The sequence below is a fragment of the Myxocyprinus asiaticus genome, chromosome 26 (genome assembly GCF_019703515.2).
Source record: "Myxocyprinus asiaticus isolate MX2 ecotype Aquarium Trade chromosome 26, UBuf_Myxa_2, whole genome shotgun sequence".
NCBI classification, from domain to species: domain Eukaryota; kingdom Metazoa; phylum Chordata; class Actinopteri; order Cypriniformes; family Catostomidae; genus Myxocyprinus; species Myxocyprinus asiaticus.
In genome coordinates, this window is record NC_059369.1 from 24,399,851 (window position 1) to 24,412,274 (window position 12,424).

The 12,424-nt window shown below is 37.9% G+C and overlaps 1 protein-coding gene across 1 annotated transcript in view; it reads left to right on the forward strand.

The window, feature by feature from the left end:
• hydin (HYDIN axonemal central pair apparatus protein) overlaps positions 1-12,424 on the forward strand; it is a 120,993-nt gene that overhangs the window by 103,314 nt on the left and 5,255 nt on the right. Inside the window, exons 66-80 of the mRNA XM_051656808.1 lie at positions 1,048-1,174; positions 1,290-1,455; positions 1,829-1,976; positions 2,441-2,648; positions 3,055-3,276; positions 3,395-3,564; positions 3,679-3,877; positions 3,964-4,122; positions 6,256-6,536; positions 7,427-7,646; positions 7,874-8,083; positions 8,931-9,094; positions 9,558-9,708; positions 9,814-10,044; positions 11,049-11,273. Of these exons, the coding sequence (XP_051512768.1) occupies positions 1,048-1,174; positions 1,290-1,455; positions 1,829-1,976; positions 2,441-2,648; positions 3,055-3,276; positions 3,395-3,564; positions 3,679-3,877; positions 3,964-4,122; positions 6,256-6,536; positions 7,427-7,646; positions 7,874-8,083; positions 8,931-9,094; positions 9,558-9,708; positions 9,814-10,044; positions 11,049-11,273 (2,881 nt within the window). The remainder of the gene's footprint in view (positions 1-1,047; positions 1,175-1,289; positions 1,456-1,828; positions 1,977-2,440; positions 2,649-3,054; positions 3,277-3,394; positions 3,565-3,678; positions 3,878-3,963; positions 4,123-6,255; positions 6,537-7,426; positions 7,647-7,873; positions 8,084-8,930; positions 9,095-9,557; positions 9,709-9,813; positions 10,045-11,048; positions 11,274-12,424) is intronic.

Below are 12,424 nucleotides of genomic sequence, written 5' to 3' on the forward strand. Positions count from 1 at the left end.
ACTCCCACGGTGAGTAGAAAGGCTTACAGTTTATAAAGAGTGCTTCCAAATTAGGACAGCACATCCTCTTTAATGTTGTTACATCTGTACACCAACTTTCATTGATGTAAAAGCATGTTCCACTGCCTCTCGTTTTCCCCGTTAACTCCGCAATGCGATCCGCTCTGAACAGCTGGAAGCCCGGCAGATGTAACGTGCTGTGCGGAATGGCTTCACTCAGCCAGGTTTCTGTGAAGCACAAGACAGCAGAGGTTGAAAAGTCCTTGTTTGTGCGGGTGAGGAGATGTAGTTCGTCCGTTTTGTTAGGAAGAGAGCGGAGATTCGCAAGATGAATGCTCGGCAGCATTGTTCGAAAGCCCCGCCGACGGAGTTTGACCAGCGCACCGGCTTGTCTTCCTCACCTGCATCTCCTGAACAACAAAGCCGCGCCTCCAACTAAAATGTCTAGCAAAACATCTGAATATTCAAAAACCGGGAAAAGACTGTCTGGTATAAGCTGTCGAATGTTCAGCAGTTCGTCTCTGGTAAAACTGACTGGAAAATGATTACTAAATTCAGGACAAACAAACAAAAACAACAAAACAATAGGAGCACTCCACACCGAGGTGGCCATCCGCGGCGCCATCATGATGTATGTATAAGGTGCTTTAAATTTGATGCTGTATAAGGAGTTGTTCAGACAGACCAAATTTTTGCTTCTGTCTGCTTTTTCAATTGTGTTTCTATGTGAACATCCAACATTTTGACCATTGTACCACGTCTCACTGTGTTTTTTCAGCATTGTGTGAGGAGCAATGCATTTTAAAAAGCCTGTGAAAAATTAAAAACAACTTCAGCTTTTGAGAAAGTGTCTCGAGACACCTGCAGTCTGTTCTATTTCTTGTTTCTAATTCTGTTATATCTCTATATTCTGTTCTCTTTAGCTGCGTCTAGCTTTTTTATTGCAAGAACGCGTTCAGTCTGAACGGTCCCTAAGAGAACTGATAGTATTTTTATTTGGGTGAGGTATTATAACACACAATCAATCAATACACTATTTTCTCTCAGGGAATTTTCTATTGTGAATCCCACAAACAAGCCATACTCTTTCATCTGGAGATGTGAGGACTCGGGCGACTGTCCTTTCAACTGCCTTACACCAAACAAGTCCATTGAGCCAGGCAAGGAAGTGAAGGTATTTTGTTTGAGAGTTTAATAAATGGTTGTGCAAATGTTCTGCTCTGCTGTATGGGTTTTTCTGATTCCTGTAGCAATATTAAACTTTATCGATTTTAATCTTTTGTCTCCAGGTTTCATTTGAGTACCAAGCTTTCGACCTGGATTTAGTGGAGTCCTTCTGGACTTTCTTAATCCCTGAATACAACCTGTCTTTGCCCTTTCTCTTGGTGGGGACTGCTAACGAGCCTGTAGTCTATATAGATCGAGCCCACCTCAATCTGGGAAGCTTGCTTGTAGGTGAGGTTTAAATAAAATGCTAAATTCTGCCATGATACAGAGCCACCTAGGATTGTAATGGGATGGGACATGGCTCCTTCCATTGGTTATCCATTTGTAGTTCATTCTCAATTCATTCCATTTTTTTGAAAAATGTATCTCAAATATTGTTTTTTGACATTAGTATATCAATAAAGTATTGTGAATGGTCAAATATGACAATTCTTTGAAATATCTATATGAATTCTGTCCATCAGAATGCTCTTTCTGGTGAAGTTACTTGACCAAGGAAGATTTACTGGTTATCCCGGTTATGAAGCCTGGTGACAAGCACACCAGCATAAAATGCACACTATTCTTTTAAGCAGAGGTATCTATATGTCTTTGTGTGCAGGTTTTGAAGCTCATCAGACTGTCTTTGTGGTGAATGGAGAAGATCAGCCATTCCATTTCACCATCCAAAAGACCTCCTGCCACTCTGAGGGCTACCAGGACAGCTTGGTGCTAGAGCCGATGGAGGGAACAGTTCCACCCAAAAATAAGTGAGTTATTTCTTTCAAATACGTTACATCTGAAATTGTGCCTGTAAAGAAAAGCATCAGAGACTTAAAGGTGTAGTTCATCCAAAAACGAAAATTCTGTAATTTACTCGCCCTCTTGTTGTTCCTAACCGGTAGGGCTTTCATTCTTCTGTGGAATACAAAAGAAGATGTTAGGCAGATTGTTAGGGACAGCCTCAGTCTCCATATACTGTCATTGTATGGAAAAAAGATGCATGAAAGTGAATGATGACTGAGGTTAGTATTCCACCTATATCTCCTTTTGTTTACCATGGAGGGAAGAAAGTTATACAGGTTTTGAACGACATGAGGGGAAGTAAATGGTGAAAGAAATGTTCATTTTTTGGTCTGAACTATCCCTTTAACAGTAATAGCTTTCTTTTGTATTAGACATTTGATCTTGTACACTGGCAAGTCATTCCCCTTAACATCTATGTCTCTGACAGGATTCCCTTGGTCATAAGATTTACCCCTACTCGGGAGGGAGATGTGGTTTTTAATTTAGTAGTGACAGTGCAGAGGAAGCTCCAGCCTCTGCCCTTGAACGTAAAGGGAGAGTGTTACTGTATAAATGCATGTGTGCAGTTTGAGAGCCCAGAGGGATCAATCAAAGAGCTCTCACCAAACCATATTCATTTGGTGGACTTCAAAGAGGTATGAATTTATGTGAAGTCAGTTAAGCACTCATAAAGGGATAGTTCACCCAAAAATGAAAATTCGATTATAATTTACTGTCTTCCATGGAGCACAAAAGGAGATGTAAGGTAGAATGACGGCCTCAGTCACCATTCACTTTCATTGCATCTTTTCTTCATACAGTGAAAGCGAATGGTGAATGAGGCTAACATTCTGCCTAACATCTCCTTTGGTGTTCCACATAAGAAAGAAATTCATATTGGTTTTAAACAACATGAGAGTGAGTAAGCAATGGTAGAATTTTCATTTTTGGGTGAACTATCCCTTTAAATTAGTTTGTCTGTGCCTGCATGTACTGTATGTGCCAGCTAAAAGTGTTTAAATCAAGCTTTCTACTGCTTTTGGTTATTTGTTTCCTGAATAGGTGGAGCTAAGTGATAAATCCACATGTACCTTTTTGGTGTCTAATCCTGGGAAAGTCAGTTTAGATGTTGAGTATGATCTGTCTGGGCCGGCAGCAATGCAGCCTCAACTGCAGGTGGAACCTAAATTGGACACAGTGGCTGTAGGTGGACAGAGTCACTGCACTGTGACATTCTGTCCTCAGCAGAAATGTGTGCTCAAAGATCTGACTTTTTCCATTAAGGTAGGCTTCTTTCCTTTTGTCATCTCTGTTTACCCAACTCATTTGTTTTTCTGTATTTTTACCATTTTGTTCTCTATTTTCTTTTTTCCTTCCTTTCTGTCTGTCTGTCTGTTCGTAGATAAAGAATGGTCCGACGTTTTGTTGTGCCCTGATGGGCTCTGCTTTGGCTCTAGATGTGGAATTTTCTTTTCTTAAGCACAACTTTGGAATTCATTTCATTTATTGCGTTGGTATGGTACCTGCTACAAACACACTTGTGATTAGCAACAAAAGCAAGAGAGGAATCAGGTAAAGACACTAAGATCTTTATCTCATTTGTTTTTCCTGAAAATCTTCTAGTTTTTAAACTGTGTAAAGCAAAGTTTTGTGTTTTGTCTTTGTACTATGATTGTATTTATTCAGTCTAGACTGCATGTTCTCCAACACACTCTACCTGGAAGTCAGTTTCACCCCTCAAGTCCTTCCCCCTGGCGGCTCTATGGAGGTGCTCTTCTCATTCTACCCACGCAAAGCAGTTCGTTACCATGAGAAGGTGGTTTTTGAAATTGATAAATGTTCCAAGCACGTGGTGGAGATCCTGGGACAGGGCATTGAGATGAAGGTGACCGAGCTTTGAATGCTTGTAAATTTTCTATTTCTGTGTAACAGATGTGAGTTTCATAGAGTATACTTGTATTTTTGTCTTAGATTAACTTAGAGGACCCAGCACATAAGGTGGTAAATTTTGGAGCCTTGCAGATTGGCCAGCAGAGTCGGAAGTTGATCCCACTGGTGAACAACAGCCACACTTCCTTGACATTTTGTCTTCTTCGCACACCCTCTGATTATACTCTCCAGGACTCTACGGTAATGAGCACAGTCATACAGTACAGTACATACAGTGGGCTCCAAAAGGCTGAGACTACATTTCAAATCTTTTTTTCTTTCTTTTTTTTTTAAACATGGAAATATGCAGAAAGTAAATTTGAGTAAGTTATTATCAGGGTTGGGGAGTAACGAAATACATGTAACGAGATTACGTATTTAAAATACGAAATATAAGTAACTGTATTCCACTACAGTTACAATTTAAATCATTGGTATTTAGAATACAGTGTTTTGATTACTGAAGAGATTACTTTGCATTTGATTGTCATTTGTTTCATTTAATATTTAGTCCTTTCAGATGGAAAACATTTATACATATAAATGATGCGATCCAAAGTGCATTTGAACAGCGGTGAAACACTTTCTTATGATGTGTTACATTCATACGAGCAGACAGAGAAGTAAGTTTGAAGTAAGTTTGGAGCAGAAGAAGTAGAAATAAACCTTGTGTAAATTGTCAGATTTACGCTAAGCTAAAATGTTTTTTCTAGCCATTTTACATGCACGTTACCAACACGATCATATTTTTTTAATCAAGAAAATTCACGTTGGATCATAATTTCTTCTTTTCTAGTAAGACCTTTGATGTTAGGGCAAAAATCTTATTCTTGATAATATTTTTGTAATGTTTTCTTGTAAAAATATCTAAAAATCCTTAAAACAAGATCAATTTGATTTATCTTGTTTTAGAAACAACACTGCATAAGATATTTAGGTTTTTCAGAGAATGTATTTTTAACATGTGTATTTTGTCTTACTGTACTGGCAGAGTTTTTATAGTCAAAACAAGTGAAAAAATCTACCAGTGCTGAAGAAGTAATCCAAAGTATTTAGAATACGTGACTGACCTTGAGTAATCTAATGGAATACGTTACAAATTACATTTTACAGCATGTATTCTGCAATCTGTAGTGGAATACATTTCAAAAATAACCCTCCCAACCCTGGTTACGATGTAGGACGAAGAAGAAATATTTAAGATTCTGGGTCCGGTTTTACGAAATATTCGTAATAATAAAATTCTTCTTAACTACTTTTTGCATTTCATAACTTAAGAAAAAAATTACGATTATTTTGTATTCCCAAAATAAAACTGTCATTCCCTTCTAAGAATTTACTTAATTTTTTTCTTAAGAATATTTCTTTGAATCTGGCCTCTGCACTATTTCTAGAGGACTAAGTTCATTTGTGACATTGACCATGTTAAAGAAATGTTCCAGGTTCAATACAAGTTAAGCTCAGTCGACAGCATTTGTGGCATAATATTAACACAATTTATTTTGACTCGTTCCTCTTTTTCTCTCTCTCTCTCTCAAAAAAAAAAAAAAAAAGCACAAACTTGGTTTCAGTGAGGCACTTACAATTTTTTTAATGTCAAAATACTTACTGTTTCTAAAGTATAGCCACAAGACATAAAGGATATGTGTGTAAACATGATTTTAGTGTGATAAATTGATTGCCATGATGATGTAATGTCAACAAACCCTTAAACTACTGGAAAAATTACCATTTAAACAACTTTAAAGCTCAAATAATACACAGGTTTTAACAAAAGAATAAATGCAAGTGCTTTTATAAAATTATAAGCTTTACACTTCTGTGTTTAAACCCTCCAAAAATTGGCCCCCATTCACTTACACTGTAAGTGCCTCACTGTAACCTCAAATTTTGCTTTTTTTAAAGAAAAGGAGGAACGAGTCCAAATTCATTTTTGTGGTAATCAACAATATGCCACAAATGCTGTTGATTGAGCTTACCTTTTACTAAACATTCCTTTAACTCGTTTTCAAGTCATGCTGCGATAACATGGATAATCAGGTTAATGGACTTTTGGAGTCTATGCCAACTTGAGTGCATGCTGCAATAACAACAAAAAGGGAGACATACCAAATACCAAGAAATTCGGAAATTGATTTACATTTTCAGTTCAAATTTTCACTCAAACTGTTACACTGATAATATAATTTGTAATGAAAAGGATTGCATTAAATTAGAGAAGAAAGCAAACTAGAAGCATTTCATTAGCAGTCTTACACATTTGGAACCCATTGTGAACACAAACATGCACTTTTTACGGAACGTAAAAATTAATCTGACTTTGTACAATATCAGGTCTTGTTAGTGCATCCAGAGGGGGAGGTGACACTGAAAAGTACAGGGGGGCGCTGTGTGCTGGAGCTTCTCTTCTCTCCCAAGCAGCGCATGTCTCCCTTCAGAGAAGAACTGCAGCTGCAGTGTCTTGGTGCTGTTCGCCCTCTGCTGGTCATGAAGGGTTGCTGCCAGGGAGTTGAGGTCAGTCTGGACATGGACTACCTGCAGTTTGGAGCTGTGGTTCAGCGCTGCCAAGCCACCCGACGTATTATCATGCAGAACACAGGAGACATTGGGGCTAGGTTGGTATTTATACGTGATCCTTAAAGCTGAAGTGTGTAATTTCACCAAACAGAATTGCAAAATTAAACATTGTTTTCAAACATGTTCGAACACTCCCTCTGTCTGCTGTTGATCAAACAAACAGATAGTCCAGCCTCAAACTTACTCCATTCGGCAGGCTAGATGGGCCGTTCAAAATAAATAGAGCCATTTTTATAGCATCAAAGAGGCTTTACCCTAACCCTAACCTAACCCTTACATCGAAAAGTTAAGCTTTGAAAATTCTCTCATTATTTACTCACTTCTACAGAATGTTGTCCTGTATGCTGTTTTTTTCTTCTTCTTTTTTCATGGAATATTTAAAAGAAACTGAATTTTTGAAGAATCTTTTATTAATCCTTATCATATAGACTTATTTTATGATGGACAACTGTACTACGTTCTGGTCATATGGACTTCTGTGTGTGTGTGTGTGTGTGTGTGTGTGTGTGTGTGTTACCATCATGGTTACCATCATCTGTCCTTGTAGGTAAAAGATTGACATGAAGATTCTCCAAAATGTGTCCTTTTGTCTTTCACACAAAAAATGTAAATCAAAAAATAAAAGCATATAGGTTTGAAACAATATGGTGAGGAACTAATCACTTCATTTAAAAAATGAAATGCATTTTCATTTTTGGATTAAATATTCCTTTAAAATGCCTACATTTGAATGTGGTAACATGCACACTGTCATACTAAATTAAAATAAACGGTGAAGGTGGAAATTAAGAATGCAAGACTTCTTGCATTACATTGATTCTTTGGATCTTAGTGGTAATTACTGTACAGTATAAGTATGCAGTTGTTGGTATTCCCTATCAAGAAACTCCATTTCCTCTGTTCAATAAGTTTTCTTGAATCTCATCAGATTCAAATGGGATGTGAGAAGTTTTGCTCCAGATTTCATCATTTCCCCTGCTGAGGGCTACATCACCGCAGGGATGGAAGTACCCCTTGATGTGACCTTTTCCCCCATGGAACTGAGTCAAGATCTTCGTTATGATGACCTCTGCTGCACTGTAGAGGGGGGTAATCCTTTGAAACTCACCCTGACTGGCTCCTGCATTGTCCCACCAGTTGCAACAGAGGTAAGGCTGCAATTAGCCTAATAATTAGCAATTCTACAGAGACCAGAGAGAACAGAAGTCTATGTCTCAATAAGTTCTTGTTGAAAAATGTTTGCATAATTGTACTGATTAAAATGTTACAGTAAAAAGGCAGGACTATTAAATGTTCTCAGTATAAAAATGCTATAGAAACGTGTTATCACATTCTTTTTCTTGCTTTCTCTTTTTGTCTGCATGTGTGTGAGCAGGTGGTGAATTTTGTATGTCATGTCCGCAGTCAGTGCACTCAGTCCCTGACTCTGTCCAACCGCGTTAACCAGCCCTGGACTCTGAAATGTGTCATAGAGGGAAAGCACTGGATTGGGCCTCCAACTCTCATTCTTGAGCCCCAGCAGCAGAACACCTATGAGATCACATACAAGCCCTTGGTCATGACTGCAGACGGGGAAAGACATGAAGTAAGAAACTCTTTGCACCAGTAATATACTCTCTATATTCATTATTCTTCAAACAAAATCATAATAATCTGTCAACATTAGGGCTGACAATTTTACATGTTGATATAATACAATGAGTTATTTTCATTTGGGGGCTTTTCTCAGCAAATATTTTTATACAGGATTACATCAATATAAATGTGTGATTAATTTGATCAATTAATCAGCATGCCATGCAATTAATTATATTCTGTTTTTAATCAAATAACAGTCCTTGGAAAATATGGCAAATAATATTTTGCAGTGCTAAAATGTTTGGATTATGAAGCTTTGAATCCCTGACTGTCCTAATCTTTTCAATACAATAACATTTGATAGTGCCTCATTTTAAATCTTAAAAAAGATAGTATCATAAAAGTAATCTATGCGACTTGTGCATCAAATTACAAGTCTTCTGAAGGCATACCCAAAAAATGTTGGGTTGTTGTTAAAGGCTTAAATCAATGCAAGTTCTTTTTTGAACATGCATGCCATTGTGAACTTTTGTGTTCTGTATAGGTAAGAAAGTTATATTGGTTTGGAAAGACATTAATAAATTATGAAAAAATATGAATGTTAAGAATCTTGGTGAACTATTCCTTTAGACTTTGTATGCATCAGAACAGTGGTGAAGCAGCAGCACAACATCTCATGACACATTAGAATGAGGTGCTCCCAGGAAAGTGGGCTTGAGAGGGTCCAAATTGCATCATGTCCCAATCCCTTTCTGCCTCTTTCTTCCCAATAATGTCCTGTCATCCTTCACTTTCCAGTCTAATAAAATGTAAAAGCCCAAAATTGTTTATATGCATTTCTGTCTCTGCTACAGGGCTCTGTGTTCTTCTCCTTCCCTGATGGCAATGGAATACTGTACATATTGTACGGTATAGCTGAGCCACCTAAAGCTGAAAGCACAATCACAGAAGAGATCAAATGCAAAACCCACCACACACAGATAGTGCCTGTTCATAACTGGCTGCACAGACTTCAGAGGTATCTCATCCATATAGCACATACATGAGCAAAAGCAATAATCACAGTACATTATTCACAAACAAGCAATAAGTAATTTTTTTTTCGTCAGCCTCTTGTTTTGAAAAAATAAGTAAATTGAATTAAAAATATTTTATTTTTTATTTTTTTCAAAACATGAGGCTATGTGGTATTCCAAATAGACATTCTTGTCATACTGGAACACAAGTCACCCATGCAAATGTGATGATTACTATGCATTACACAGGAACATCATTACACATACATAAACAAGTTATTAATCCAGAAAGACCCCATTACACAGCGACACACCACAGTGCCTCTTGGGAATAAGCTTTGTAATAATCGTAAAACATTTCATTGATCATAAATCCCAGTGCCTAGATTGTTAAATTTTATTCCGCTGCTTGATTTATTTATAATTTATTTTGTACCATTGTGTGATTTATATCATTCTGTGCAGGTTCCGTGCTGTTCTGGAGTTGATCAAACTGGATCGTTCAGATGCTACCGTTTCCCTGAAAGGGATGGAATACATTGATGTGCCTGCACTGGAGAAGAGGAACTACAAACTTTCCTTTTTTGCCTATAAAGAGGGCCAGTACAATGCTAAAGCAAGTGTCACCATGCCCCCTTAAAAATGTGCTAATCCTATTGTAATTATAAAGCATATTTACATATTTGCATTCCATAAAACATTATATTCAACGCATATACAGGTGACGTTCAAAAATGAGGCAACGGGTGAGTACCTATTCTACAATCTAAACTTTAAAGCAACAGCTCCAGGAGTGATCAGAACTATAGAAATGGTGACCCGGGTGAGACAGACGACATCAGGATCCGTGGAGGTGGAGAACCCTCTTCTTGTGGACTCGTCCTTCTCTGTAGAGTGCCAGAATGCAGACATCAGTGTGCCTCTACAGTTCTTTGTGCCTGCTCAGTCTAAGGTACAGTAGGTCTTCTCTCAAAAACACAAAGCTGTAGATCTATAGAGACATTTAAAAAAAAATCTTAGTATCTAGACACTGTTTTTAGCTGTTGCTGTGTTCTAAGCTGTACACAGTCAAGGGCAAATAAGAAATGCATATAGGTTTGATAAAATTGTCTATTAATACCAGCAAAGAAAAAACATATGAGATTTTCCTGTGTAGATTTTCCAGATGTTAAATGTCTGCTTTTAAATAGTTGTTTGTTTTGAGTAAAGCCAGATGTATACTGTGCAATTTTTGCCTTGCTTTAAGATTGTTGCTTGTCAGATTTTACAATATGACTAGTGAATTCTTGGGTAAAAGCAAATACAGACTATGGGACAACTGTGATTTTTGAATTCTGAATTACAATTATTTTTGAGCCCCACGCCTTTCAGTCCTCCAAAGCTCTCACTGTGGAGTTTAAAGGTGCACTCAGTAATTTTTTGAAGTATGTTGAAGTGATTTACATTGGCTTACAGTGACACCTAGTGGCCTGGATGCTGCATCATTCAAACTCAGTAGTTTTCAGTTACTAATGTCATTGTAGAAATTCACTCTGCACAGTAAAACAGGATTAATTTAATTCATGAATGAACGTGTTCAATAACAGGGTAGTTACTGAGATTAAGTGAGGATTATTCTGTTGGTCATGTGATGCTAACATGGCTGCCCCCATGAGGGCACCCCTCCCCCATGTAGAATAAAAGAGCTTTTATAAAGTTACTGAAATGACTGAATTCTTCATATCACATGGGTGGTCATGATTTCATACATACTGTATGTTTTAATATTACTATTAATTTCTTTAGAAGTAAAAATTGTAATTCAGGAAAAAAATTACTGAGTGCATCTTTAAAGTCTTCAAAGGGAATATGGTATAGGGGTGATCCAAGACTGCTGATTTTATGACGAAAAATATCCTTCACAATCTCTGATTTGGCTTCTCACAAAGGGCACCTCGCTTATTTTTTGTTGCTTAGGGTACACTTACATTCGAATACCAGCCTCTATGTAAGAGAGAGTCCTCAGCCCGCCTGGTGTTGTATGCCTTTGAACTTGGCCACTTCATTTACGATCTTCATCTGAAGGCCCTGCCTGCACTTCCTGAGAAACCCCTCTATTTCAGGGCACCTCTTGGCAGCAGACACAATCTCATAGCTAAATTTACCAACTACTCTCGTACCAAGACTGATTACATCTGCAAGGTATGAGCCCCTACTTTCCCAGTTTTTTCTCTTTGCTCTCAAAAGGCACTGCAGTATTATAACATTTTAAGGAATATTTGGGGTTCAATACAAGTTCATCTCAATCGACAGCATTTGTGGCATAATATTGATTACCATAAAAATGTATTTAGACTCGTCACTTATTTATTTATTTTATTCATAAATCCTGGGTAATGTGAGGCACCTACAATGGAAGCCAGTCCATGAACATTTAAAAAACACAGTTTTTGTGAAGGGCAGACGTGTGAGAGACAGCTCTGTGCACTTTGCTAATTTTTTACATTATTTTCATGATATAATTCGGTGAAATTCGATACACCCAGTTACACATTTACTGTTTGAGGTAAACATGGCAAAGAAGTCAAAATCCTCGGGCTCTGGAGACATTAAAAGACACTTACGGGTTCAAGATGAAAGCCCAGACAGGCCTGTGGACCGGGACTCGATTTGGATGGCGCGGCGGGAGAAGGAATCCAGTGTCAACTGTCCAACATGTCGGTGATGTTGTTGAAGTTACTTGCGGACTTGGAGGATCTCGCTGTAATACGTCGATCGATTATGGCGATGGAAAAAATTTTCTCTGAGCTAGTCACAAGAGTGACAGATGTTGAAAAACGAATCTATTATTTGGAGGCATCAGAGAGGGAATTAGCCACTAATCTGCCTGTGACCAAAGTTGATTTGGAACGTGTTCTTGAAAAGCTTGAAGATCTTGAGAATAGAAGCCGCAGGAATAACATTCGAATTGTTGGACGAGCTTTTCCCTAGCTGAAGCGTCATATGTCATCTGATGGCCTCAGAGTATTGACTCGATTGAAATACAGATATAATACTATTTTGTCACGGAAAGTGGAGTTTTGGTTATTCAGGGCAAGACAGTCATACTTTGAGTCGGGGGACAAAGCAGGGAAGCTTTTGGCTAGATACACTATATTGCCAAAAGTATTCGCTCACCCATCCAAATAATTGAATTCAGGTGTTCCAATCACTTCCATGGCCACAGGTGTATAAAATGAAGCACCTAGGCATGCAGACTGCTTCTACAAACATTTGTGAAAGAATGGGCCGCTCTCAGGAGCTCAGTGAATTCCAGCGTGGTACTGTAATAGGATGCCACCTGTGCAACAAGT